Raw genomic sequence first — 23,799 nt, 5'->3', positions numbered from 1 at the left:
TTAGTAAAGTAAAACATATAATAGTATGGTAAAGGTAAATTTAGCAGAGTTTAGTAAAACATAGTTTAGTGAATTAAAATATAATATAGTATAGTATAGTAAAGCAAGATATAGCATCGTATAGTAAAGTAAAATATAGTATAATATAGTATAGTAAAGTTAAATATAGCATAGTATGGTAAAACATAGTGTAGTAAAGTAAAATAAAGCATAGTAGAGTTAAACTGCTATGGTAAAGTAAAATATTGTTTAGTATAATTCAGTGTAGTACAGTATGGTAGTACACTACGGTACAATACAGTAAAACATAATATAGTATAGTAAAAACTAGTATAGCATAGTATAATATCATAAAATATAGTATCGTCTAGTACAGTAGAACGTAGTATAATAATTTATTATTAATAATCATTTTTAGATTTGTATTTCGTGTGATTTGTATGATGCGGCTAGTGTCATTTTTTTGTATCTTGTGTTCCTGGCTGCTTTATACTTTTTCAAATTGAAAATGTCAGAGTTTTAGCTGAGTTTGTGCTGGAAAACGTATACAATGCCTGTGGGGAAAGGATAGTTTAAAGGTGTTAAACAAAGACAAAAATGAATGTAAAGAAAGTCTGCAACTGTGGAGAGATTCCTTAAAGGGAAGCACACTCATCTCTGCCAACAGATAAAACAAACTTATAGATCTCGTATTCTCCACCAGCCTCTCGTATTCACTCTTAGATTTACAGGGCACCGGGTGCAGCACAGATGTGGGGAGAGTAAAGAGACTTTTTTAGGATTCAAGGCTCTAAATTTAACCACTGCCTTACATCTCTTCCCCTCCCTCTCAAGGCCTATCATTCAGCTGAGGTGTTGGAGGAAAGGATGGTTGAAATATAGCCCGAGGTCAGACGTGAGCGGGGGTGGGGGGAGTACGAGGGGGTGGCTGTTGTGTTTTTGGACATTGTGTTGGGCCTACTGTAGGAAAAAAATGTCAGGAGAGGTGGGATGGTTCATGAAAGGAGGGAAGGGGGGGCTTTTTGGCAGCAGCGCCACTATTAAAGGCACGGGGTCGAGATAGACAGCAGACTGTTTAGGAACGGTGAGTCACATTGTGGAGGAGAGGAGATCATTCAGGATGCCAGAGCCAGTCAAAAAAGCAGGTATGTGGGCTCATTCAGCTACTTTTGAACATTTTGTCATAATGTTTCATGAGAACGGAACAACTTACAGCACATTGTCTAAAAACTTTTTTTTGATATTAGCGTAATCCTGTTGTCAAACAAATTGTCTAAAAAAAGTCTATATGACCTGTTGTATGAATTGTGAATTCATCAACATGCTGCAACTGAATATCTAGTGGTATATTTTACACAAACTAACGAGGTGATATTACATTATGTGTGAGAAAATATTCTGCTGTGTTGGGCCACACCCCTCTTAAGCAACTAAAAACCACAACACATACTCCAAACTGTGATGTACTGTTTGCAGAATCATGTGAAATTACATTTCACTTAAAGAAAATGGAAGTTTGTATCATGCAGTTTAATCGTGTAACCACAGTGTTCTTTAAGTCACTATTTTTGTCATTTTGTCACAATTGAAAGCTGATTTTTGCTATTTACCATTATATATGAAATATATGTATAACACTAGTAGCATATACTCAAATTTACAGGTTAATTATTTTCAGACAATAAAATCTGTAAAATGGAAACTATTAACTATTTGTATAACAAGATAAATAAAATAAACTTTATTGATTCCACACAAGGAAACTCAAGTCACGGCAGCAGTAGGACAATTATAGATGTGTTGATAAGTAACTTTATACATATTATGAAATTTTACAATATTTTTGCTATATATGTAAGGGATAATGTACAGCCAGCGGGTCATTGTTGTGGAATTAACCTTGACAGGGCGATGAAGGGATTTATTTCACAACAATAACCGACTTGCTGTACATTATCCCGCTTATTACACGGCTACTTACTTAAAGTGGCATTAGACAGTATATTTTTCAACATATATATTTGATCTTTGGGCAAAAATTCCATAATAACCTTTCAGATTATTCATCTGTTTTCAGGCTTTAAAATGTTTTGCCCATGACGGGAGATTTTGACCAATCACAGGTCGTTTCAGAGAGAGTGTTCCTATTGAGCGTTCCTATTGGCTGTGCTCCAGCTGGTGGGTGGTGCTTGGTATTTCCTCAACTGATCTCAACGTGGCTGCCGGGTCACAAACCTTCTCATTTTACAGCTAAACAGTACACTACAAGATGTTTCTGAAAACATTTGAAGAGAGAAATAGGCATTAGAGTAACAGAATATTGATTAATATTTGATCAGCGCTGCCTAGTTTGACCGTTTGATCGGAGTTTGTGAGTGATTGACGGCTGCTCAGACAAAACTGAAATTGGGTGGTGGATAAAATGTCCTGCAGATAGTAGTGAACATCATAAAAATGCAGTAGATCAGGTAAAATAACTGTTTATGCTTCCAACAATTCAAATTCAAGGGCGTAATAAAGAAGCTTGGAACAAGCTGTTCACAGCCAGTTGCCAAAATCACATGCAATTATCCATCCTTAGGTCAAAGTGTTTTCCAGTGGTATGATAGTTTCTCTAAGCCCCTTTTGGCCGTGTCAGGAACTCAGTTACGCGTCACATGATGCAGGTGGAAACATTGTGTGATGTGAAATGGACACTGCCACATGTCCAGCATCACTGCATTCACAAAATGCACCACTGATCCAAAAATGCCAGACAGGATTCCAACTTGACAAATGAGTTTCCCCAGTTTTTTTTTGTCTTCCTCTCTTACAGTAGGTTGGAATGGATGGTTGTTGCTGGAGTGAAAGGCAAGACATCTCACATATCAGATGACACATTGCAGCCCAAATGGCCAGCTTGTGTGTGCTAAGACTTTTAGTGCCATGGATTTGTTCAGTACAATAACAGTTATGATTGTCTTACGCCTGTAACATTATTTATTAATTAATTATCAACACTGCAAGAAACATGATGCTTTTCAGTGTTTTGAAGTATTGCAATAAACTTTAAAGTAAAAAATATTTATATTAAAGGATCTTTAATTAATATTTTTAAAATAACAGTGTATCATATGACAATGTAATGAACCCACAGAGAATTACCACCTGAATCTGCAGCTCCCCTCGGCTCAGTGAGTTCAACCTCGTTGTTTAGCTCTCCAACCCGCAGATTCATTCTCACGGCTCTCATAGCGTCGTTTTCAGCTGCAGCAGGAAGCTGTTTTCAGTGAAAAAGCTCTAAAAACCCACTGTACATGACCTGCTCAGCACCAAACAGCAGACAGGCACAGTTAGCGACTAGCTGGTGAACACAGTGGAGTGTTCAGCAGCTTAAGAGACATATATTTCCCTCAGGAGCCCAAAGAAAGAGCTAAAAGAGAGTTAAAATTGGACTTACATTCATCAGTTGGCCACAAACACGACTCAAAATAAATTATAGTGTTGCGCTGTAACTGCTGGATGTGAAAATAAGCAACTTGTTTGTTCACCATATCAATTTAAAAGGCGATGATATGTCAATGTTGTATCCACAACTTGTTTCCGCTGCCCCCAAGTAGCCAAAAAATCAGTTACTGCAGGTTTGAGACACATTTTAGTCAAAGGGGCTTTCATTCTTGCATTATATAAACAAAATGGGGACCCACTGACCCGTAGCACCACTAATGGTAAAAAATACTGCAGGGTAACTTTAACAAAATGATTCACTAATAAATGATTATATTTAGATAAAATAAAAATAAAAAAAATAAACATGAATAAATAATACAATTAAATAAATTGAAAAAAAAATGATGAAAACTACAGTAAGTCATAAAAAGGTCAGACTTTGTTTTACTTTTGCGGGTATTAGTGTCAACCATTTCATAGGTCAAGTCAAGTTTATTTATACAGCACGTTTAAAAACAGTGCTGTACAAGTTAAAGTGAACAGCGGGTTAAATATCATCAACAAAGCAACAAAACAACAGTTGGTTTCCATGGAAAAATACAAGGCCAGATCATAAAGTGTGCATAAATAAGCCATCCCTAAAATAATAATATCAGTGTTAACCTTGTTAGGTATCAACATTAAAAATTGTAAAAAGGTCACTTTTGATAATAAATTAATAAAGAATTGGGATGCTTTCTGATTGCCAGCTCGTTACAACTTGTCATCTCAACAGTATCTTGTATTTAGACAATCAAAGAGACACAAATCAACAGACTCCAATTAGACATCTGTTCTGTCCAACATGTTAATTTCATGACTACAATAAACTACATACTACTACAATAAACCAACACATTTTGTTTTGTTTCTAAACAAAGTTGTTGAAAGTATACCAGCTAGATATTTCCTTGGAGTGAGCCGTAATTTACTACTTCATTTTATTTTAACTGGAATTAGGAGAGTCCTTTTTCCTGTAAATGCGATAATGGTGTGAAAGGTAAAGCAGGCAGCATGTCTGATTGACAGCATGGCAAGAGGTGTCATAATGGTAGAGATGGCCGGCTGCAGACAGACTGAGGGCACATCATTCATTCTGCGCCTCCAGAGTCTCAAAAATAGAGTCCAGTTAATCCCTCGACTATGATACCTGCGCCCCTGTTGCAGCTGAAGCCTGCCAGCCTGGTTTATTAGTCCAGTACATATGCATCCTATATATAAACTCATAAGGTCATCTTGCAACACATGGAGTGTTTTTTGTTCTGTACGTTTAGCTGTTCGGGACCTGGAAACAATATGCATCTGAATTACGCCGACATACGTTTCATGATTCCAAACACATGGTGTTACTGTTAGACACATGTCTGCACTCAGGCCTGTCAGTTACAATCACTATTTTTAGGTCCTTTTTAAAGATGAAAAGTGTTGGAGAATGTCACTGCTATGCGTGTTTTATAACTTTTCAAAAGAGAAAAAGGCCTCGCAGCACAGCAGGAAACGCAACAGCTGGTGTTTTACACAATGAGTGTAAAACTCCCTATTCATAGATTGACCATAGACACCGTATATTGATTTTTCATGCATGTTACTGTTACTGATATGTTTAGACAGTTTTGTAATTGTGTGCTGATGTTCAGTTTGTTATGGATGTTCCAGATGTATCTCTGTTGGGTTCATTTTCATCAGACTTTTGTTCAGTTTAGTTCCGCTCAATGCCACAATCCAAAAAACAATGAACTTTAATTCACCTGATGGTATGTGTGCCATCCTAACCACTGTGTTCTTTAAGTCAATATTTTTGTAATTTTATCACAATTAAAAGCTCATTTTTGCCATTTACCAGTATATATAAATGTATGCTACACTGGTATAAAACTAGTTTATCATTTTAATTTACAAGTTAATTATTTCAAGACCAAATCTCTAAAATAGAGAAATTACATTTCTTAAATTCATTTTTATAATTAGAGAAAACAAAATAAACTTTGTTGATTCCACAGAGGGAAACTGAAGTCACAGCAGCAGTAGGAAGATAATAGATTGAGCGTCGATAAGTTTGTGTTTGTGTTTATGTTGAATAACCTTGTAGGTTTTCCATCCTTTTAACTTCTGTTCTTTTGAACTATTTGCTATCCCTCGCTCAAGTAATATTTACAAGACATTCATGTCTTCCCAAATGAAGCCCAAACTGCATGCTTCAGAATTCAGTATTCTCTTGTAAGTACAGAAACTATGTAAGAGAATACCAAGACTGCACAAATAAGACTTATTATAAAGCCAGATGTTGGTGCTTTGAGACATGCAGTGGACTGGGAAAAGGCAAATTCATTGGTTTTCAGCTAGCCCCACCCAGTGTGCTGCAGACTGTACAAGACTGTACTTTTTCAGCTCATAAGCTTTCTTCTTCTTTTTGTTTTTGCTAAAATATGAATAGCCCATCCCCCCCACCCCCTCTACCCTCCGTCTCTCTCTCTCTCTCTCTCTCTCTCTCTCTCTCTCCTTTTCTCTCTGTTTATCTGCAGTTTGTTACAGTATATGTGTTCTTTCTTCAGGCATGACATTTGTTTTTGAAGGGACGGAAACATCCAAAATTAGCTTCCATTAACAAAAAAAAACATCACAAACAGTATTTTGGGTGTTTTATTTGATTTGATTACACCCTTACAGCAGACAAGTTCAAACTAAGTCTAACTGACACTTCAGAAGATTTACTTTTTTATTTTGAACCCACCCTCTCTCTTCAGTTTCAGCATTTGCCAAGAAGCCAAAGTCTCAGGAGGCAGAGGAGGGGTCCTCTGTGGTCTTTGAAGCAGAGACAGAGAAGCCTGATGCTAAAGTAAAATGGCAGTGCAACTTAAAGGACATTGCCAGTGGCGACAAGTACGTGATCACCGCCGACGGAAAGAAGCACTCCCTCGCTATAAAAGCCATTACCAAGGAAGATTCCAACGTCTATGGAGTGATTGCTGGGGGGTCAAAGGTCAAGTTTGACCTGAAAGTTTCACCAAAGCCAGGTGGGAGACTTTGATGCTTGCAGCTGTGCGTTTGAGGTCTCTGCGTGTTCACCTGCAGGCTACGGCCTCGCAGAGCTCAAAGCAAAATATAGCACTCAATGCAGAAACCCACTGAGGCAGTAAATACTTGATGCACTGCATGCACTTAATGTTTCTGCACATGAACTCACATTCTGCACACTGACAGCTGCTCAATGACAAGTCTCTGAAACAGCTTTGTGTGGTCTATCCTTACCAAGTGTTTGCTCTTAAAGGAATAGTTTGACATTTTGGGAAATACTCTTATTAGCTTTCTTGCAGAGTCAGATGAGAAGATTGACACCGCTGATATATTTGTTTGTTTAATGTAAGGGTGAAGCCAGCAGACGGTTAGCTTAGCTTAGCATAAAGACAGAAAGAAAGGGGAAACAGCTAGCCTGGCTCTGTCCAAAGGTGACAAAATCCACCTACCAGCACCTCTAAAGCTCACTGATTAGTATGTTATATCGAAGTGTAAAACGGCTTGTCGTCACAACCAGCAGAGACTCCACCAAAGTCACTGTTATAGTCCGAGACATGTATTAAGAGAGCTGGATACGGCGTGCCACTCAGCCATGGTGCCAATTTACCCTAGAGGCCACTCACGGTACTGCAAACTCCCCAAAAGCATTTTCACCATCATGTAAAGCTGTTGACAAGACACCCCCTACTGCAAACTACGTAATTTTTTTCTCCATGTGTTATGAATGTTTGCAATGCATTTTTTTATGTGCATGAGTTCATACCAATGTAAAGTATACGGGCCAGCAGGACAAACATTTGGTGCCTTCAAATGGGGTCATGTTGACCATATTCATGAGAGGAGTCCATATGAACGCCCCCCTCTTGTGGTATTCACCACCTCGTAAGTGGAAAGCTCAGAGTTCACGAGTTGTGACGTGTTTGTTGACGTTGCCAGAAATGGCGGAGGCCATGGAAGTTAATTTTTCGGTGCACAATAAGTGAATATATTGTTATTTTAGTCATATATTGTTTTCCTTTGAAATTTTATAATAAGTCTGAGGTAAATGTTGATAATCCTTAACAGCCTCATCTTTTTCCTCTGTCATTATGTCTTTGCATTTACTGCATTAGGTTACCTGCTTGCTAAATTGTTAGCCTCTGTGGCTCTGACGCCGATAGTAACGTTAATATTGCAGTTGCTTAGCAGCGGTGTTCTCATGACTCATCACTTGAACACCAAGCATATTGTGTACACGACTTCCCATGTTGTAAACACCAGCTCACGAGTTTCATTTGAAGGCACCAATAAACAGGCATGTGAGTTGGGCTGCACGATGCGGAAGTAAAACTGTCAGCAAGAAAACTTGATATAACATGATTCATGCACTTTAGAGGTGCTGGTAGGTGGATGTCGTTAGCGTTGGACTGAGCCAGGCTAGCTGTTTCCCCCCTGCTTCCAGTCTTTATGCTAAGCTAATTGTCTCCTGGTTGTAGCTTCATATTTAGCCTACTATACAGACATGCAATTTTACTAAAATGTGACATTTGCAATCACTGACTTAATCATTTTGTTCAGCACTTTATCACATTTATAGAGCATTTTTCCGTATGCTGCACTGACTGTGTGCTAAGTGTGTCACAGAGCGACGTTGGTGCCATTAGTCTGTCAGTGTGACCCGCTGAGGTCGTTTGTTTGGATTTGATAAGGTGGAAACAAATCCTGAAGAAAGGCAGCAGACTAATGGGCCCAGTGGGCTACAAGAGACGTCCCACAGCTGTCTGTGGCTCATATCATAGCCACCCTCCCTCTGTCTGCACGGAGACCTTGACCCTCACACCAGCACATTATTTCCTCATGAGTAACCACCACTTGACTGGTGCTCAGGATAGGCATGAGAGGCAGCTGATAACACATGGAAAATCGTTCAGCCATTCAAACATGATAAGAGACATAAGAAATATTTAGGCGATAAATGTTAACCAGAGAATATTTTCACTCTGACAAAGCAGTGCTTAAAAGAATATCAAATAGATTCAATTGTATAAATGTATAAATTTGACTGATTGTGTGTTAAGTCCTTCCTCAAAGTTTCAAAGAAATATATTTCATAACTAGAATGGCACCCGGAGAGCGCAAACCTCCGCGAAGGTGCGTGACTTTAAAAACAGATCACAGCTCACAGCTGGCGGTACCGTGAGGTGGTCGGCTTATTATTAACACGGTGTGTTTCCGTGTAAGGTATCGGCTGATGCCTCTCTCATTCAGCAGCCTTGTTATGTCTGTATAACGTTACACTACGTTGTCTCTCATCCCGTCATCTACCGTTTTTTTCTTTCTCACCGCGGACGGCCAGCATCTCCCGCACCTCGGACTCTCGCCACACATTCACACACGTATCTTTCTGCTCGAGGAAGGAGGAAGAAGGCGTGGTCATGCGTCATCAACGCGTCATCAGCTACACTGCACATGTGTTAGACCCTGTGGGCTTAATGCTCAGGCTGATCGGAATTCTTAAAAGAATTCCTGAATCTGGATCATGATCCGGATCGCCTCCAAAATCGAATGGATGTTCATTGTGCTACACCCCACCCCTCCAAAAGATTTCATTCAAATGTATCGCAAACTTTTGGAGTAATCCTGCAAACAGAAGGACAAACAGACAGACAAACAAACAAACCAACGCCGGTGAAAACAATACCTCCTTCCAAGGCCCTTGGCCTTGACGGAGGTAAAAATTGCACACATTTTCTAGACAAATATAAATTAAGTCTGGCAGATTGGTCATTTGCCGTTTTGAAGCTGATTACTTGTTAATATGGGTACAGTGTACAGATCCAATATTTTTCATTGTACCTCTGACATGTGATTTATTATATCTGTGGTAAAACAGAAGCTCCAGTTGAGGCTCCAGTTGAGGCTCCAGTTGAAGCTCCTGCTAATGCACCCGGGGAGTCCGGTGTTGAACCAGAACAGGCTCCGCCTGCAGCAGCACCCACAGAGGACCAGACCGCTGCCCCAGCACAGGATGCTCCTCCAGTTGAGGGTGAGTATCTCCTTCTTCATATTTCCCAAAATGTCCAATTCTAAAAAAAAAATCCTGAAAATGTCAAACGTGACAAAAAATCAGCACAGTCTGTTTGATATACCACCTAAATGTACATTACAGGACATGTTTACACACAAGGCGTTGGGCTTGGAGTGCCATGTGTTTACAAACAGTAGCCGACAACTGTTACATAATATACCTTTAAATGAGTTTGAACACTTTTATTTAAGTGTCATACACCCAGTTTATTACCTTGAATAATATTGAAAATAATACAACTTCAAATGGAAGGTTTCTGTGTTTATATTCATCCCCAATAACAAAAATAAACAACTCATTCAAAATACAGTAACTTGAAATATTCTGCTTCAGTCTACTGAATGAAGATCTTTTTCATTCCCTGCTCTGATTTCTAAAGTGCATTTGAATCAAATATTGTTTTATTTTGATCCTTCGTCTTCATGTTGTGGTATTCTGCTCTGAACCTGTTGTTTTTTTTCAGACGGACAGCCTCCGGACACCAGACAGGACCTGACTGGACTCTTCACAGAGAAACCCAAGACTGGGGAGGTCACTGTAGGTGAGTGGGTTCAAATACAGGAATATAATCTAAAATATGTGTCAATTATCCCTTGCAGAAGTTGCATGATTAGTGGTTGGTGTCATATTTTGTGCAATAAACAGTTTTTTTATTTGCCAAACCAATACGTATGTCCTAGATCCAAGTGATACAATATTTGGATGTTTGTATGCATAGACATGTATTACATGACATGCATGCTGCATTGGATATCAGAATCTGAAGGATAAAGTGTAAAACCACATGACAAATTCATCTCCTGTGCAGGTGAAAACATTACGTTTGTGGCTAAAGTGAATGCTGAGTCGTTGCTGAAGAAACCCACCATCAAATGGTTCAAAGGGAAGTGGATGGACCTCGCCAGCAAGTGTGGAAAACACCTGCAGCTAAAGGAGACGTATGACCGCAGCAGTAAGGTACTGTAGTGTAGACTAATGCTGCAGGCACTAAAACAGGAACATCATATATTGATGTCTTGAGACACATAAGTGTGATCATATTGTGTTGTTTAAAGAGCCCTTGAGTAACTGTCCATGATATGTATTTTGTTATTAGAGTTAGTTAAAAACTGCAATATGTAACATTTTACTTTGAGGCAACAAAGGGGTTTTGCAAGTCTTGCACTTCTCACCCTCAGTTTTGCAAGCTCTTGCCTCAGTCACTCATCCTGATAACATGATGAACCGCAGGCACGCTACCTTAGAGGTAATGTTAAGGGGAGACAGGAAGACACGTTACCACTACAAATTTCATCTCAGACATTCAGAACAAGACAGAGAAACAAAGGAAAGTAAGCAGGGAAAGTCAGTGGCACACTCGATGATTCCCAAATCTGAAACTGACTACTAACGTTAGACATATGAAACATATGAACAACGAGGTTTTGAATCAAAGAGGTTAGCCTCACTGTGTTGTGTAATCCCTCTCACATCTCTCCTCATGCATGTGGTTGCAGGTCTACACGTTTGAGATGCAAGTCATCGCAGCCAAGGCAAACTTTGCTGGAGCTTACAGATGTGAGGTTGCATCCAGGGACAAGTTTGACAGCTGTAATTTTGACTTGTCTATCCATGGTGAGTCTGTTAGTTTGTGGCACTCATTAATGTTGTTTCTAATATCATCGTTTCAGTCATTAACACGATTCTCTGGTATTTCAGAGGCTTGTGCTCCTGAAGGTTTTGACATCAGAGCAGCTTTTAGGCGCACGTAAGTTTTATAAGTTTTTGTCACTAAAACATCAAATACATTTGGTCACATTAAAATTGTTGATGGATTAGTGTCCTTTTTTCTATATTAGTTTCACATGAAGGGTTTGGTTGTTGGTCCCGGACAAATTTCATCAATAGTGTCACACAGCGATAAAAGTCAACCTGTCTTTCTTTTTCTTACAGGTCTTAAGCAAACCCTTATACGTGAAATGCTTGATCAGTTACGAACAAAAATTCACTTTTAACTAATAATGATTTTATATTACGAGTGTTGATTCATGCTATCAGTTTAAAAATATGCCTTAAATAGTGTTTCAGCTTCTATTCTGCTTTTAACTGATTTTAAAACTATGTTTAAAAACTGAAAATAGTTCATATTTACTCATATTTAAAGTTTTACGATCCAAAGTGTTTTGTTTTGATAAAAACACCACACAATTTTTAGTAACAATATGAAAAAAAAACTTATATACATTGATACAATTATGCATCAAGTATGCTAATGACTGATTAGGAACTATGAATTTATATGAAGAGTATATGAAAATATGAAAATTATACTTTATTCTACTGCAGTGCTCTATCAGTTGTTTTTTAATATCTGCCAATCTTAAATTGATTGGAAATTAAGTTTTTCTTTTTTTTTAAAAAAACAAACAATTGAAACATAGCGGCAAAATTATCCATTTTCTGCTATTCATGAGCTGGAGTTTTGGAAACTTGCATCTTTTAGGACATCAATAGCTATTTAAATGTCAAAAAGACATATACATGTAAATAGCCACTGAAGAACTTTTTCTTGCATATGTTTGTGCATATAACAAAGTTGATCAGGAGCAAAACTGTAACCATTAGTTTTGTCACACTCAATTAACACTAGGTTAGATTTTATCACCATATTTTGTGTAAGAAGTAACTGTTGAAATGCTAACCTATTAGGAACGAAGCCGGTAAGAAGAAAAGTGGAACACAATCAAGGTAGTAAAGGGGGTTTGTTGCAACAATGGGGGCTCGTGTTCTAACTCTGAGGATTCTGATTGTTAAAAGACAGAGAAACCAGGACCAGGATCAGTCTGTCTCCTGTGGCCTGTTTCTTCTCTGAATCAAGTCAAACAGAACCAGTGTTGTGGATGGTGCAGCCTTCAATCGGCTGAATTTTGAGAGAACGATGACAGAACGGAGACCATGAGAGAGCTTAGAGGACTCAAATTGAAAATCCTGGACGTATAGGCTACCTATAGTAGCTGTCATTGTGTTAACCTTTGACTCCGGCAGATCTTGATGCGTTGAGATTTGGTTATTAAACTATTGAGTAACATGCGCTGGTTGCAGCCATCAGCTCTCTCTGATCTCCTCCTGGGTCTCGATCAAAACAGCAGAGCCAGCTGCACAAACAGCTACCCGGCAGAGTGAGCTTTGACGGTGGTTTGATCGTACTGAAAAGGCAGGATGTGCTAAGACACACAGGCTTTTCAGTAAATGAGCTCTTCCACAGGGTTTCCACATAGAGGAAGTGCAGCTATGGTGTGTTGTAACTTCACCACATAAACCAGAGACTCAGCTTCTAATCCTGCTGTCGGATCAGAGGCAGGAGCACACAGTCGAATCTATGCCCTTGTCTTTATCTTTCATCCCACTGATAGAGTTGAGCAGACCGTTGTTTTCTTTAACCTTGAGTGTTTTGTATTGTTCTTTGTTTGGATGACTGCTGCTGCTCATGGCTTAAGGGAATCATTGGACATTTTGGGAAATATGAATTGGATTGGAGGATTGAGACCACTCAATGTGTGAAACTAGAGCCAGGAGGCGATTAACTTAGCGTAGCAAGACTGGAAGCAAGGTTAAACAACTAGCCTGGGTAGTTATCAGGTGTCCCGGTAGTGTGATGGTTGTAAAGGTGCACAGCACATAACCACATCATTTGTTGGATGTCATACCCCTTTTTCTCTCTTTCCCCTTGTTTACCGCCTGCCTCTTCATTGTATACTCTCCAATAAGGATGAAAATGCCAATAAAATAAGCTATTTTTATTATTATTAAAAGGAAAAAAAGGTCTTATATCTAAAATGCTCCTTTTCCTGTCACTGGCTGGTGACATCGGACCGACGCTGCTCAGGCTGTTCTCAAACGCTGTTTGTAGCTACAGTATACCTACGAAAAGTAATGCACTATAATTCGTATATAACCCATAGTCTATTCATATGTAATCCACGTAATCGTGAGTGAGGACAGGTGACGTAGTATAAAGAGTGATAAAGTCTGCGTAGGGAGGAGTTCGGGGTGGATGGGTGGGTCTAAAAATCAGACGTTCACACAGAAGATCGCTGTTCGTGTCCCGTGTGAAACCAGAAGTCAGCGTTGACTTATTTGTCATGTTACTTACATATTTAAGTCACGGCACTTCGTAGTTATTTTAACCTAAACCATGATCTTTTCTTAAACATTAACCAAGTTTTGTTGCCTAAACACTGCAGCGGCTTGTGCAGGCGCGCTGATTGCACATGTTGCTGGACATTTGTTGGAAAACGTATGAAAAATAACAAAATAAGTTTTCGTAAGATATACAAACTGTTGTATGAGGATACGTTGGGCTGTTTAATGTGCTACAGTACACTAATTATTAAGCGATATAACCTACAAACGGACGTTAACTACGGAGGTGTATTGCTGCTACGCCAGAAAAAAAAAACGGATCAGTAGGCTATCACGTTATAATGTGAAAAGTTTATTGTTATTACAAGATGTTTTCACGTTATTACGACATACACACTTATCACGTTATAACAATAAACTTTTCTTGTTATAACAATATACTATTTATCTTGTAGTAACGTGAAACGTTTCATGTTATAACGTGATCACTTATATTGTTATAACGTGATCACTGGGGGTATGATTGTATTACAGAATGGAGGTTAGCCTACTGCTTTATGCAGATATGGTTTAAAATAAAGTCTGTTTATGGTGTTCATTAGAGGTCCTGGTAGGCAGATTTTTTATCTTTCGAGAGAGCCAGCCAGGCTAGCTGTTTCACCTGCTTCCAGTCTCTTTGCTAAGCTGATGGACTCTCAGCTCAGGTTCCACAGTTAACACACAAACATAAGAGTGGTACAGATAAATATGTGTATTTCCCAAAGTGCCAAATATTGTTTAAACATGGCAACACCTGTCTCTCCAGCAAAACATCTGCCTGTACATGCACTTCTTTTTCCATCAATGCACTCGTTTTTTTTCCCTCTCAAGAATGAATCTGTCCAATCCAATGTATTTTTTAATTAATTTGAGTATTTGAATATTTGCATTGTACAGAACCATTCAGTATCTCTCTACACTTGCATATTGGAGCATGAGTACACAGGAAATGATTCATAATGTATAAAAGCCAACACATGTGATTTGTTTTCTTTAAAACAAACCATGTCTGTAGTATTGGAGTATTGACATTTTATCTTTTCTTTTGAGCAATCGAGAGGCATATTGTGCTGTTGATGTTGATGTTTTGCTGCTGGTGGCTGATGTTTCTGCAGTAGTGCAGATGGAAAGGAAGACTCGGGAGAGCTGGACTTCAGTACCTTATTAAAAAAGAGGTGAGCAAATACAAAACAGTGACATGTTGTATAGTATTATTGTATATGTATTATTTCCCTCACGTTTTATAATGTATTTCTGTCTCTCTCTCTCTTATTCTTTCTGGATTGTCCTGCATCTTCAGAGAGTAAGCTACTTCTGCATTTGAAAACTAAAAGTTGGAATGATCACCTAATAACATTTACCTTCAATGATAAGTTAGGGTGACATGATGTGCCCATTGTCCCAGCATTTGAATTTGAAAATGAGATTTGGCATCATTTTGAGTTTACAAAAGCTTCTTCAAATAATTTAATTCCTCTGCCAGTGAAAATACAATGTACGTCCATATTGAAATATGTATACCTGCAGCAATTAAGCTTGATTTCCCATTATATTCATACTCCTGAAAATCTAGTCATCCTATCTTATCTCAGTTTTTTTATCACCCTCATCCCAATCCAGATTAATCCTGTGATCACTAATATTGCACTCTTCTTCTTTGCCTTCTCACTCATACTACAATAACTCACAAAGCAACACTTCTTTAGTACCAATCAGAGTTTTTACTGTTTTTCTCTCCCCTCCACACTTTGCAGTCTTAGATACACAAGTCACCTTCCCAACACATCAAAAATCACTTCGGTACATCACACACCATCACAAGATACTGTCCCCTCTGCACAAGAAAATTGGACACCATGTCAAACTCCAAACAAAGAATGACATTATTTAGTCCTAATTTGTGCATGCTTGCTTCCCTGCAGTTTAACCATTATAACATGTAATTTGTTTTAAAGGCATATTTCTAATATGCTGATGCTGTTCTTGTTGAACTGCTTAACGTGTCTGGTTTGTTTTGACATATTTGCCTCTTGGGTTCTTCATTTGAATGAGCAGCAGTTTCTTAAAACCCACAAATCGGTAAGAAACTGCTGACATGCTGTCTGAGTGTCGCAGGAACACTTTGTTGTGCATGCATTCATCTGTCAGGATTTAGTTATTTAACATGTATTTACTACATTAAAAAACAGTTAACATTGTACTGTATTATTTCATAATTGTTAAAAGTATGTTGTACCCCAAATAGTATTAGTTAAAGCAGCAGTAGGCAGTTTATTTTTTACATCATTGGGCAAAAATTCCATAATAACCTGTGTTCTGAGAGATAACTAGACTCCTGCAGAGGCGAGAAATAGGCATTAACGTAACATAATATTGATTCATATTTGACCAGCGCGGCCTAGTTTGACCGTTTGGTCGGAGTTCACGAGTGATTGACAACCGGTTCTCATAGACAGCAGATGGACAGCAGACCTCAGATCAGCTCTTACTGCTTGTTTTCCTCCGGTCTGTGAAATCATGCAGATGCCATTAGGAGCACCAGAGGACACAGAGGCACATGATTTTTTTTCAGGTTACCTGTTTCATGTACTACTGTCAGGATATAGCAACCGTTTTATAAAAATAACTTTTTTAAATTATATTTGCTCCAATCTCGCCTACTTCAGCTTTAACTATTGTATCTGTCAGTTAAAACATATTAATATTGTTTTGTTATCTATGTGCAACAAGGAGCTCACAATAATTGTAAACCGCATTTAACTCACTTAGTAAGTCAGAATAAGAGCCAGCAACTTGCAGCGAGCAAAATATCAGCAACAAATAAGCAACAACAAAACATGAACACAAAGAAACAGACTTGAACACTTGGGAGGAAGGAGGCTGCAGGCACATGGCTGCTCGTTGCTGAGGGCACCTAGTGGACAGGTGAGGTAAAGACACACAGACTAGTGAGAGGGAGAGATGAGGAGGAGGAAGGGGAGGACAGTGCAGCCATCACTAGCTTTCATTCGTTTTTATTTCATGTTTTTCTGTATCTATTTCTATTTTACACTAAAAAGGGATTATACTCGCTAGTCAAATTTAGGCGTTAATCGTTTTAGCAAATATATCACAATTATTAGCAATTATTAACAAGGGGCTTTAAACATACATGAATCTTAATCTTAATCCAAGCATACTGTATTATTGATTGGATTTGATATTGATGTTTTTTGTTATTTTCTGTTTAAAACTTTTTTCAAGAAATTATAATTTTTTATAGAAAAACACTTGTTAACATCTTTATTACACCATTTTATATGATATAAATTAGTAAACAATGTATGAAGTTGACTAATCATCCGTTACTTGTATAGTTAATAGTGAGTTAGTAAATAAAGTAAGTAATCATAAGTAGTAATAGTTTACTGAGGTATTACTATCATGTTAGTATTACTGTACCTGTGTTTAAAGCTACTTCTTTCAGTCTATATTCATAATGTAAATTTCAGACTCTGTGGTAATAACTGATGTTAACATCCCCCTCTCTGGTTGGTTTACGTGCTTTAGAAACGTGCAAGTGAACGCAGAGCCGGACAAGGATGTGTGGGATATCCTCAACCACGCTCCTTCTTCAGAGTATGAGAAGATTGCGTTTCAGCACGGCATCACCGACCTGAGAGGCATGCTCAAGAGACTGAAGAAGATGAAGGCTGAACAGAAGAAAAGTGCAGGTTTGTGCAGAGTTCATAGTAATTCTGACAGAAAAAAGAAAGTATTAGACCTAATTTTAACTTGATCACTGTGTGTCTACCTTCTCTGAAATTTAGCTTTCCTCAAAAAGTTGGATCCTGCTTACCAAGTGACAAAGGGACATAAAATAAAACTGGCCATTGAGGTTGCCAATCCAGATGTTGAGGTGAAATGGCTGAAGAACGGACAAGAAATTAAACCATCTGGAAGGTTAGAATTTAGAGAGGAGATGGAAACTATTCATCTCAACTCCATAAACATCATTCAACAAATACAGTAGCAATCCTTGATTATGTTAGTGAACCTTTTCTCTCTCTTTTTTTTCCTCTGCCTCTGCTTTCATCAATATATGTATGAACTCCATCTTTCATCACATCACTAGCAAGTAAGTGCCCAAGAACAAATAAAAAACTGTACATCAGCTCTTTCCCCAACATGTTTGCCATTTCATCAACTTCATGTTCTCAAGTTATATCCTTAAAAACGTATTTACGAAGTGTAACAATCTTCTTTGTAAAGGTACATCTATGAGAGCGTCGGCAACATGCGCTACCTCACCATCAGCCATTGCTCCCTGGCAGATGATGCAGCATATTGCTGCGTGGTAGGAGAGGAGAAATGCACCACTGAGCTCTTTGTTAAAGGTATCTAAGGTTTCGAGGAAATTCACAACATAAATTTGCAAGATTAAGAGTCGCAGTTCAACCTCTCATTCTTCTCTGTTTTCTGCAGAGCCTCCTGTCCTGATTGAGAAGAATCTGGAGGATCAGATGGTCATGAAGGGCGAGCGGGTGGAGTTAGAGTGTGAAGTTTCAGAGGAAGGAGCCAACGTTAAATGGTTAGATATTCTTTTTTACGCTCACAAATCAACTCTCTTTAAGGAGTTACATTTCCATGCTGTTGTGTTGTTGCTGACACACTAAAAAACACTAAGATACAAAACCAGTGAGCTATGGTTGGATTGATAAACAGATGTTGGCAGGTGAATTAAACCTTTCTTTGGATTCAAAGCAACATTTCAGTCAGTCTTACACAGGGTTCATCTCTTAGACACCCAGCAGATGGCATTTGAGTTTGTCATGTCCACAGACAGACTGTCTCTGTGACAGACTGCAAGCTGTAAATTATCACCTCAATGAAAAGGTCACATCAGCATTTTAGTACCGTGTGTCCCATGTGACCTTTATCTGGATGAGAAAGTTACTGCAAATGCTTATGGGCTTTATGTGAGTCCCAAAAAGTTCAAAATAAGTATAATAATAACAACAGAGGCTAAAGAGTGGGGGGGCGGCTGTGGTTCAGGGGTTAGATCGGGTCGTCCTTTAATCACGAGTTTGGCGGTCCAATCTCCGGCTCCTCCTGTAAGCATTTCAAAGTGTCCTTGAGCGAGACGCTTAAACTGAAGTTCAAGTTCAAGTCTTACCAAGAGAGATTTTCACTTGTTCCATTGGCAGCTTTCTTTTTACAAGCAAAAACACCTGTTATTCATTGTTGTTGTTTTTTTCCCAGAAGTCAAATGATTAATAGTGAAACATAAATTTAACATCGCAAAAGGTAAAAAGTGTCACAATTTAAAATTGACAAAAATCTATGGACAGTATCAGTGATACATGTGATGTACTAACCTTTACCTTTAAGTACTTCTCAAGGGTATTCAAATTATGTTTCTTGTCATTTCTTTGACATTTTGTTGGCTCAGCTCAAAGGTCCATTTACTGGTTTTCTGAGCTTTCAACCAAATCTCACTGTCTTCATTCAGCAAATGGAGCTAATTTAGTCGTCATCACAAGACCTGAAAGTGGACTTTCTGTCTCATGAAAAACAAGTGGTCACTTATTGTATGGGCGGGAGATCACAACAACGTGAGATGTGGTTGAAAGCTCCAAAATAAAAGTGTTAAACAGCTCTTAAAGACTCTTACAAAGAAGTTTAATTATGTTACTTTTAATCAGGAATATTAATCAAAATCATATGTGGTTGCTGTGGGAATTTCTGTGCAGGGAGAAAGACGGCGTGGAATTGACAAGAGACGAGTCTTTCAAGTATCGCTTCAAGAAAGATGGCTGCAAACACATCCTGATCATTAATGAAGCCACGAAAGAAGACTGCGGCCACTACAAGGTTAAAACGAATGGCAGCGAGTCGATGGCTGAACTCATGGTGCAGGGTGAGTGTCAATCATGTGTGCTGAGTACAGTATGAGACACTTTTGTCAGTGACATACGCTCCAAGTGTACATTCTCATACCCTACCAGTAGTCACACCACTCCTGGCATGCTGTCTATATTTGGGCTGTAGTGGCGCTTTCCATTTGCCCGAATTTTCTGCCAAGGTTATTGTAAGAAGTCCACATGCCAGCTAAAGTTAGAAGATGTAGACTGTATTTCACCTGAAGGGAACAAGTGACCCTGTTTCTCTCTCTGGTCGTTTTTTTCTGTGTTGCTGTTTTGTTGTGTTGATTTATTGACACACTGTTCAACACGTTCTCATTCCAACTCGTCACATACCGACACTTTGTCAGACCCCTCTGCGTCACTTTACAGTCGCAGTAAAGTCGAGGTTAACGTTGTGAATGCAAACAAAAGCACTTGCTTAGGTTTAGGAAAAAACGTCATGGTTAGGCTTAAAATTACTACATTTGTAAAGTGAAAATTAAACTTATAGCACGAGACACGAATAGCGGTTAAAAGCCTTGTTGGACCCATCCACCTCCCTTCCCACCCTCCTCACCCTTTACACTACGTCACCACATGTGCGGACCACTTTCTCTGAGCGTTTACTGTCGCAACGGAGTGGTTTACATTGTAGTTACTTGATAGCCCGGTGCCTCTCATAAACACGCTAAAGGGTGCCTTGTGCATCAGTTTCACATGCTGAGGGCCGTGACAAAACGTTGGTATTTGACCCCCTGGGAATGAGAACGGGCTGCACTTTTTCATTAGATGGCATTTTAATAGATGTTACAGTATCACCGTGTGTAATCAGGCAAAGTAACGCCTGAAATCTCAACAGTTTATAACTAGGGCTGTCAAGGTTAACGGGATAATTAACGCACAATTGTTTTAACGCCACTTATTTCTTTAAGGGGACAAGGGCATAATGCAATTGATCTTTCGGAGGTCAATTGGTCCATTGGTACCAACCATGTCATACTAGCTTGTCGTGAAGGAGGTTAAATAACGCTCCAAACTTACGCTAACCTTTGGTGAGGAAAAACAGTCATGGTCATTTTCAAAAGAGTCCCTTGACCTCAGACCGCAAGATATGTGAATGAAAATGGGTTCTATGGGTACCCACGAGTCTTGGGCTTCAGTTTGTCATTTTATGATTTGAGCATATTCTTTTATGCTAAATGCAGTACCTGTGAGGGTTTCTGGACAACATCATTGTCATTGTTTTGTGTTGTTAATTGATTTCCAATAATAAATATACACATATATTAGCATAAAGCAACATATTTCACCACTCCCATGTTGATGAGAGTATTAAACACTTGACAAATCTCCCTTTAAGGTACATTTTGAACAGATAAAAAATGTGCGATTAATTTGCGACTAATCATGATTAATCATGGACAATTAATCGCGATCAAATATATTAATTGATTGACAGCCCTATTTATAACAAAAAAATACCAAACACTATGTTGAGACTCGTAATGCTACACTTTCATGATACTCCGTTAACAGTTGCAGCAATATTCTCGGGGAAGATATTCCATGAGAGTAAAAAAAAATCAAGTCTTCATTTTATATAAAGAGTAAGTTGTGGTTTTAAAGTATGTTTTATTACTAGATGATAGATTTGTCTCTAGTGCCAAGTCACAACAGCCTGGTGATGCTGATGAAAGATCTGCACTGGGGCCCTCCGAAGTTTGTAAGTCTGATTATTAGACAGTAGCCACACTTTGATGTTTTTTCAATAATGTGATGGTTTTTAGTGTATTTCAGACGTGGCATGTGTTGCATGTGAAGGTTTAAAGTGGATAAATATGCTTAATTTCAATCCACAGGTGATCTAAAAGTGATGGATGGGGACGGTTCAAACTCATCCGTTCATGGACGTAGGCAAAATATAAACCCCAGCTAGTTTCACCCGCTTTTTTAAAACCATTTCATCTTAGTACCATTAGCTCACAGAGCAAAGGTATTCATTATGAACCCCCAACCCACCCCAGAAAAACATCACATGACAGCCATCAATGTTTGGTTATAATTTGACCTTTTTCTTGTAGAAGCTATAATTTATATTGAATATATATACTTTCACTTTTGTATATATATATATACATATGTGTATGTGTGATATACATATATGTGTGTGTGTGTCCAACACCTCAGTCCACAGCAGAACTCCCATTATAGTGCCATTCCCACCTTTTTTGCCGTCCCTGGTAGCGAGCTGATGTGAAACTCCTGTAACCTTTATAAGGAGCGTGGTGTGAGTTATTTCGCCTTAATAACAATTTCTTTGGGATAACTTCAGTAACGCCCATGTACATTGTTTCTTGTGATATACAGTAATAGCCTGAAGCTCCTGCATCTGGTCTTCATATCACATATCACACTTGTCTACCCTAAATCCAATTAACTACTCTCCTTGTGCCTGTTGCTAAGATACAACACACAAAACCCACGCTCGAACATATTATTACCATATTATCCTCACAAACAATATCTGCATCTAATTTCTTTTATCATATTATCATCACACATTATCATCTGATCTCATACAGTAGCACTTCCTCTGAAGTCTGAAGGCCTCGATATCGTTTCTGTTATCTGAAGTCTGAGCTTGTGTTTTTTTCTGTAGAGAAAGACCTGGAGGTCTACCAGAGCATTGCAGACCTCACGGTGAAGGCGAAGGATCAGGCGGTGTTTAAGTGTGAGGTGTCTGATGAGACCGTGAGGGGGACCTGGTACAAGAACGGTGTAGAAGTCAAGGCCGATGCCAGAATAAATATCACACATATTGGCAGGTAAGGACACATGCGTTACACTTGCATTAATATGCTGCTGATATCCCATGACACCATGAGCTGAACTGAAACATTTTTGACCTTCTTAGGAACCACAAACTGACTATTGATGAGGTCAAACCAGAGGACGAGGGAGACTACACGTTTGTGCCAGATGGCCACGCTTTCAACCTTTCTGCTAAACTCAATTTCCTGGGTAATACTGATGCTTTTGTTTTTACACTTTTTAAAATTAACATCACTCATCGTTTCATGTGCTAAATATTACTTTAAACAATTTCTCATGCTCTCTTTTTCTTGTTTTCTTAGAGGTGAAGATTGATTATGTGCCGCGCCAAGGTAGGTTTTTATTCAATTTCTGCACATAATTGATGTGTTTGAGTGTATACATTCCAAAGATAGACAAAGGGTTTCATGAAATATATGCTTTATTGTATGCAATAACTGTCTGCGAAACATCCAGTCCAAATTTCATGATTTTCTGATCATGATTAGATTAAAAAGAGATGCATGTTATAAGGCATACGCTGTTCCTTTTGGAGAAGCCTAAATTTGGGTTTTGGGGAGGATCCAAATATCAACCAAAAAAACTAGCTTTGCAGTAAAATATTTTCATACAATCATCCATTTAAAAAACAGGACATATTTGATTTAAGAAAAAACATGGTTGTAATTTATTCCACCTCGGGTATCTCAACTTTTGGGAGCCTTAGTTCCTCTACTATTGTAGTAAACCAGATGAAATGCATGGTCTGTTCATTTTAGCCATTTCTCTCTCTCCCTCTATAAGATCCTCCTAAGATCCACCTGGACTGTATGGGTCGCACTTCCGACACAACCATCGTGGTGGTGGCTGGCAACAAACTGCGTCTGGATGTCCCCATCACTGGAGACCCTGCTCCCACAGTGGTCTGGACCAAAGCAGAGAAGGTAAAACAGACAAATAGACTTGTGTCTGTCCAGAGCACAGTAGGTATACGGCCTAAAATCTGAGGCTCGCTGAGAACGCAAAGCCTCATTCACTATCAAAAGTATACTTGAAAGCCTTCCTAATACTGCAGTGTAAAATTCAGAAACATATCGGCATATTTAAAAAACACATAGTGCAGTTCTGATATAAAACAAGCTGAGGAGATTACACTCTATTTACAACTGGCACTATATAGACACTGATGTTATGATAACATAGGCATACCTCTCTGCTAATAAATGTGGCTGGGATACTAAGATGTTTTAACCAAGCTGAATAGATGCAATGCTACTAACAGCTTCATTCATTGATGCCAACCTGCGAGCTGTTTCTTTGAGTTGAGGAGAAAGAGAGGTTTACGTGGCCTCTCTGTTCTCTTCGGCTTTTACCGCTTTGCTCTGCTCAAAT

General features: G+C 38.7%; 1 protein-coding gene across 2 annotated transcripts in view; it reads left to right on the top strand.

Annotated features, from left to right (window-relative positions):
• Positions 1 to 990: 990 nt before the first annotated feature.
• The window catches only part of mybpc3 (myosin binding protein C3), a 39,253-nt gene continuing 16,444 nt past the window's right edge, over positions 991 to 23,799 (top strand). Inside the window, exons 1-18 of one of the 2 annotated variants that reach the window (XM_074615942.1) lie at positions 991 to 1,145; positions 6,213 to 6,482; positions 9,356 to 9,508; positions 10,014 to 10,091; positions 10,359 to 10,507; positions 11,047 to 11,164; positions 11,249 to 11,297; positions 14,827 to 14,886; positions 15,764 to 15,790; positions 17,261 to 17,424; positions 17,521 to 17,653; positions 17,963 to 18,087; positions 18,176 to 18,281; positions 19,444 to 19,610; positions 22,256 to 22,421; positions 22,511 to 22,617; positions 22,731 to 22,760; positions 23,212 to 23,351. In XM_074615942.1, coding sequence (XP_074472043.1) covers positions 1,121 to 1,145; positions 6,213 to 6,482; positions 9,356 to 9,508; positions 10,014 to 10,091; positions 10,359 to 10,507; positions 11,047 to 11,164; positions 11,249 to 11,297; positions 14,827 to 14,886; positions 15,764 to 15,790; positions 17,261 to 17,424; positions 17,521 to 17,653; positions 17,963 to 18,087; positions 18,176 to 18,281; positions 19,444 to 19,610; positions 22,256 to 22,421; positions 22,511 to 22,617; positions 22,731 to 22,760; positions 23,212 to 23,351 — 2,067 coding nt within the window. In that variant the 5' untranslated portion in view covers positions 991 to 1,120. The remainder of the gene's footprint in view (positions 1,146 to 6,212; positions 6,483 to 9,355; positions 9,509 to 10,013; positions 10,092 to 10,358; positions 10,508 to 11,046; positions 11,165 to 11,248; positions 11,298 to 14,826; positions 14,887 to 15,763; positions 15,791 to 17,260; positions 17,425 to 17,520; positions 17,654 to 17,962; positions 18,088 to 18,175; positions 18,282 to 19,443; positions 19,611 to 22,255; positions 22,422 to 22,510; positions 22,618 to 22,730; positions 22,761 to 23,211; positions 23,352 to 23,799) is intronic. The other variant, XM_074615950.1, reaches the window with a different exon arrangement.

This window comes from Sebastes fasciatus, chromosome 2, assembly GCF_043250625.1.
Source record: "Sebastes fasciatus isolate fSebFas1 chromosome 2, fSebFas1.pri, whole genome shotgun sequence".
In the NCBI taxonomy this organism is placed as follows: domain Eukaryota; kingdom Metazoa; phylum Chordata; class Actinopteri; order Perciformes; family Sebastidae; genus Sebastes; species Sebastes fasciatus.
Note: the sequence above shows the minus strand (reverse complement) of the source record. Positions and strands in the feature narration are given on the sequence as shown.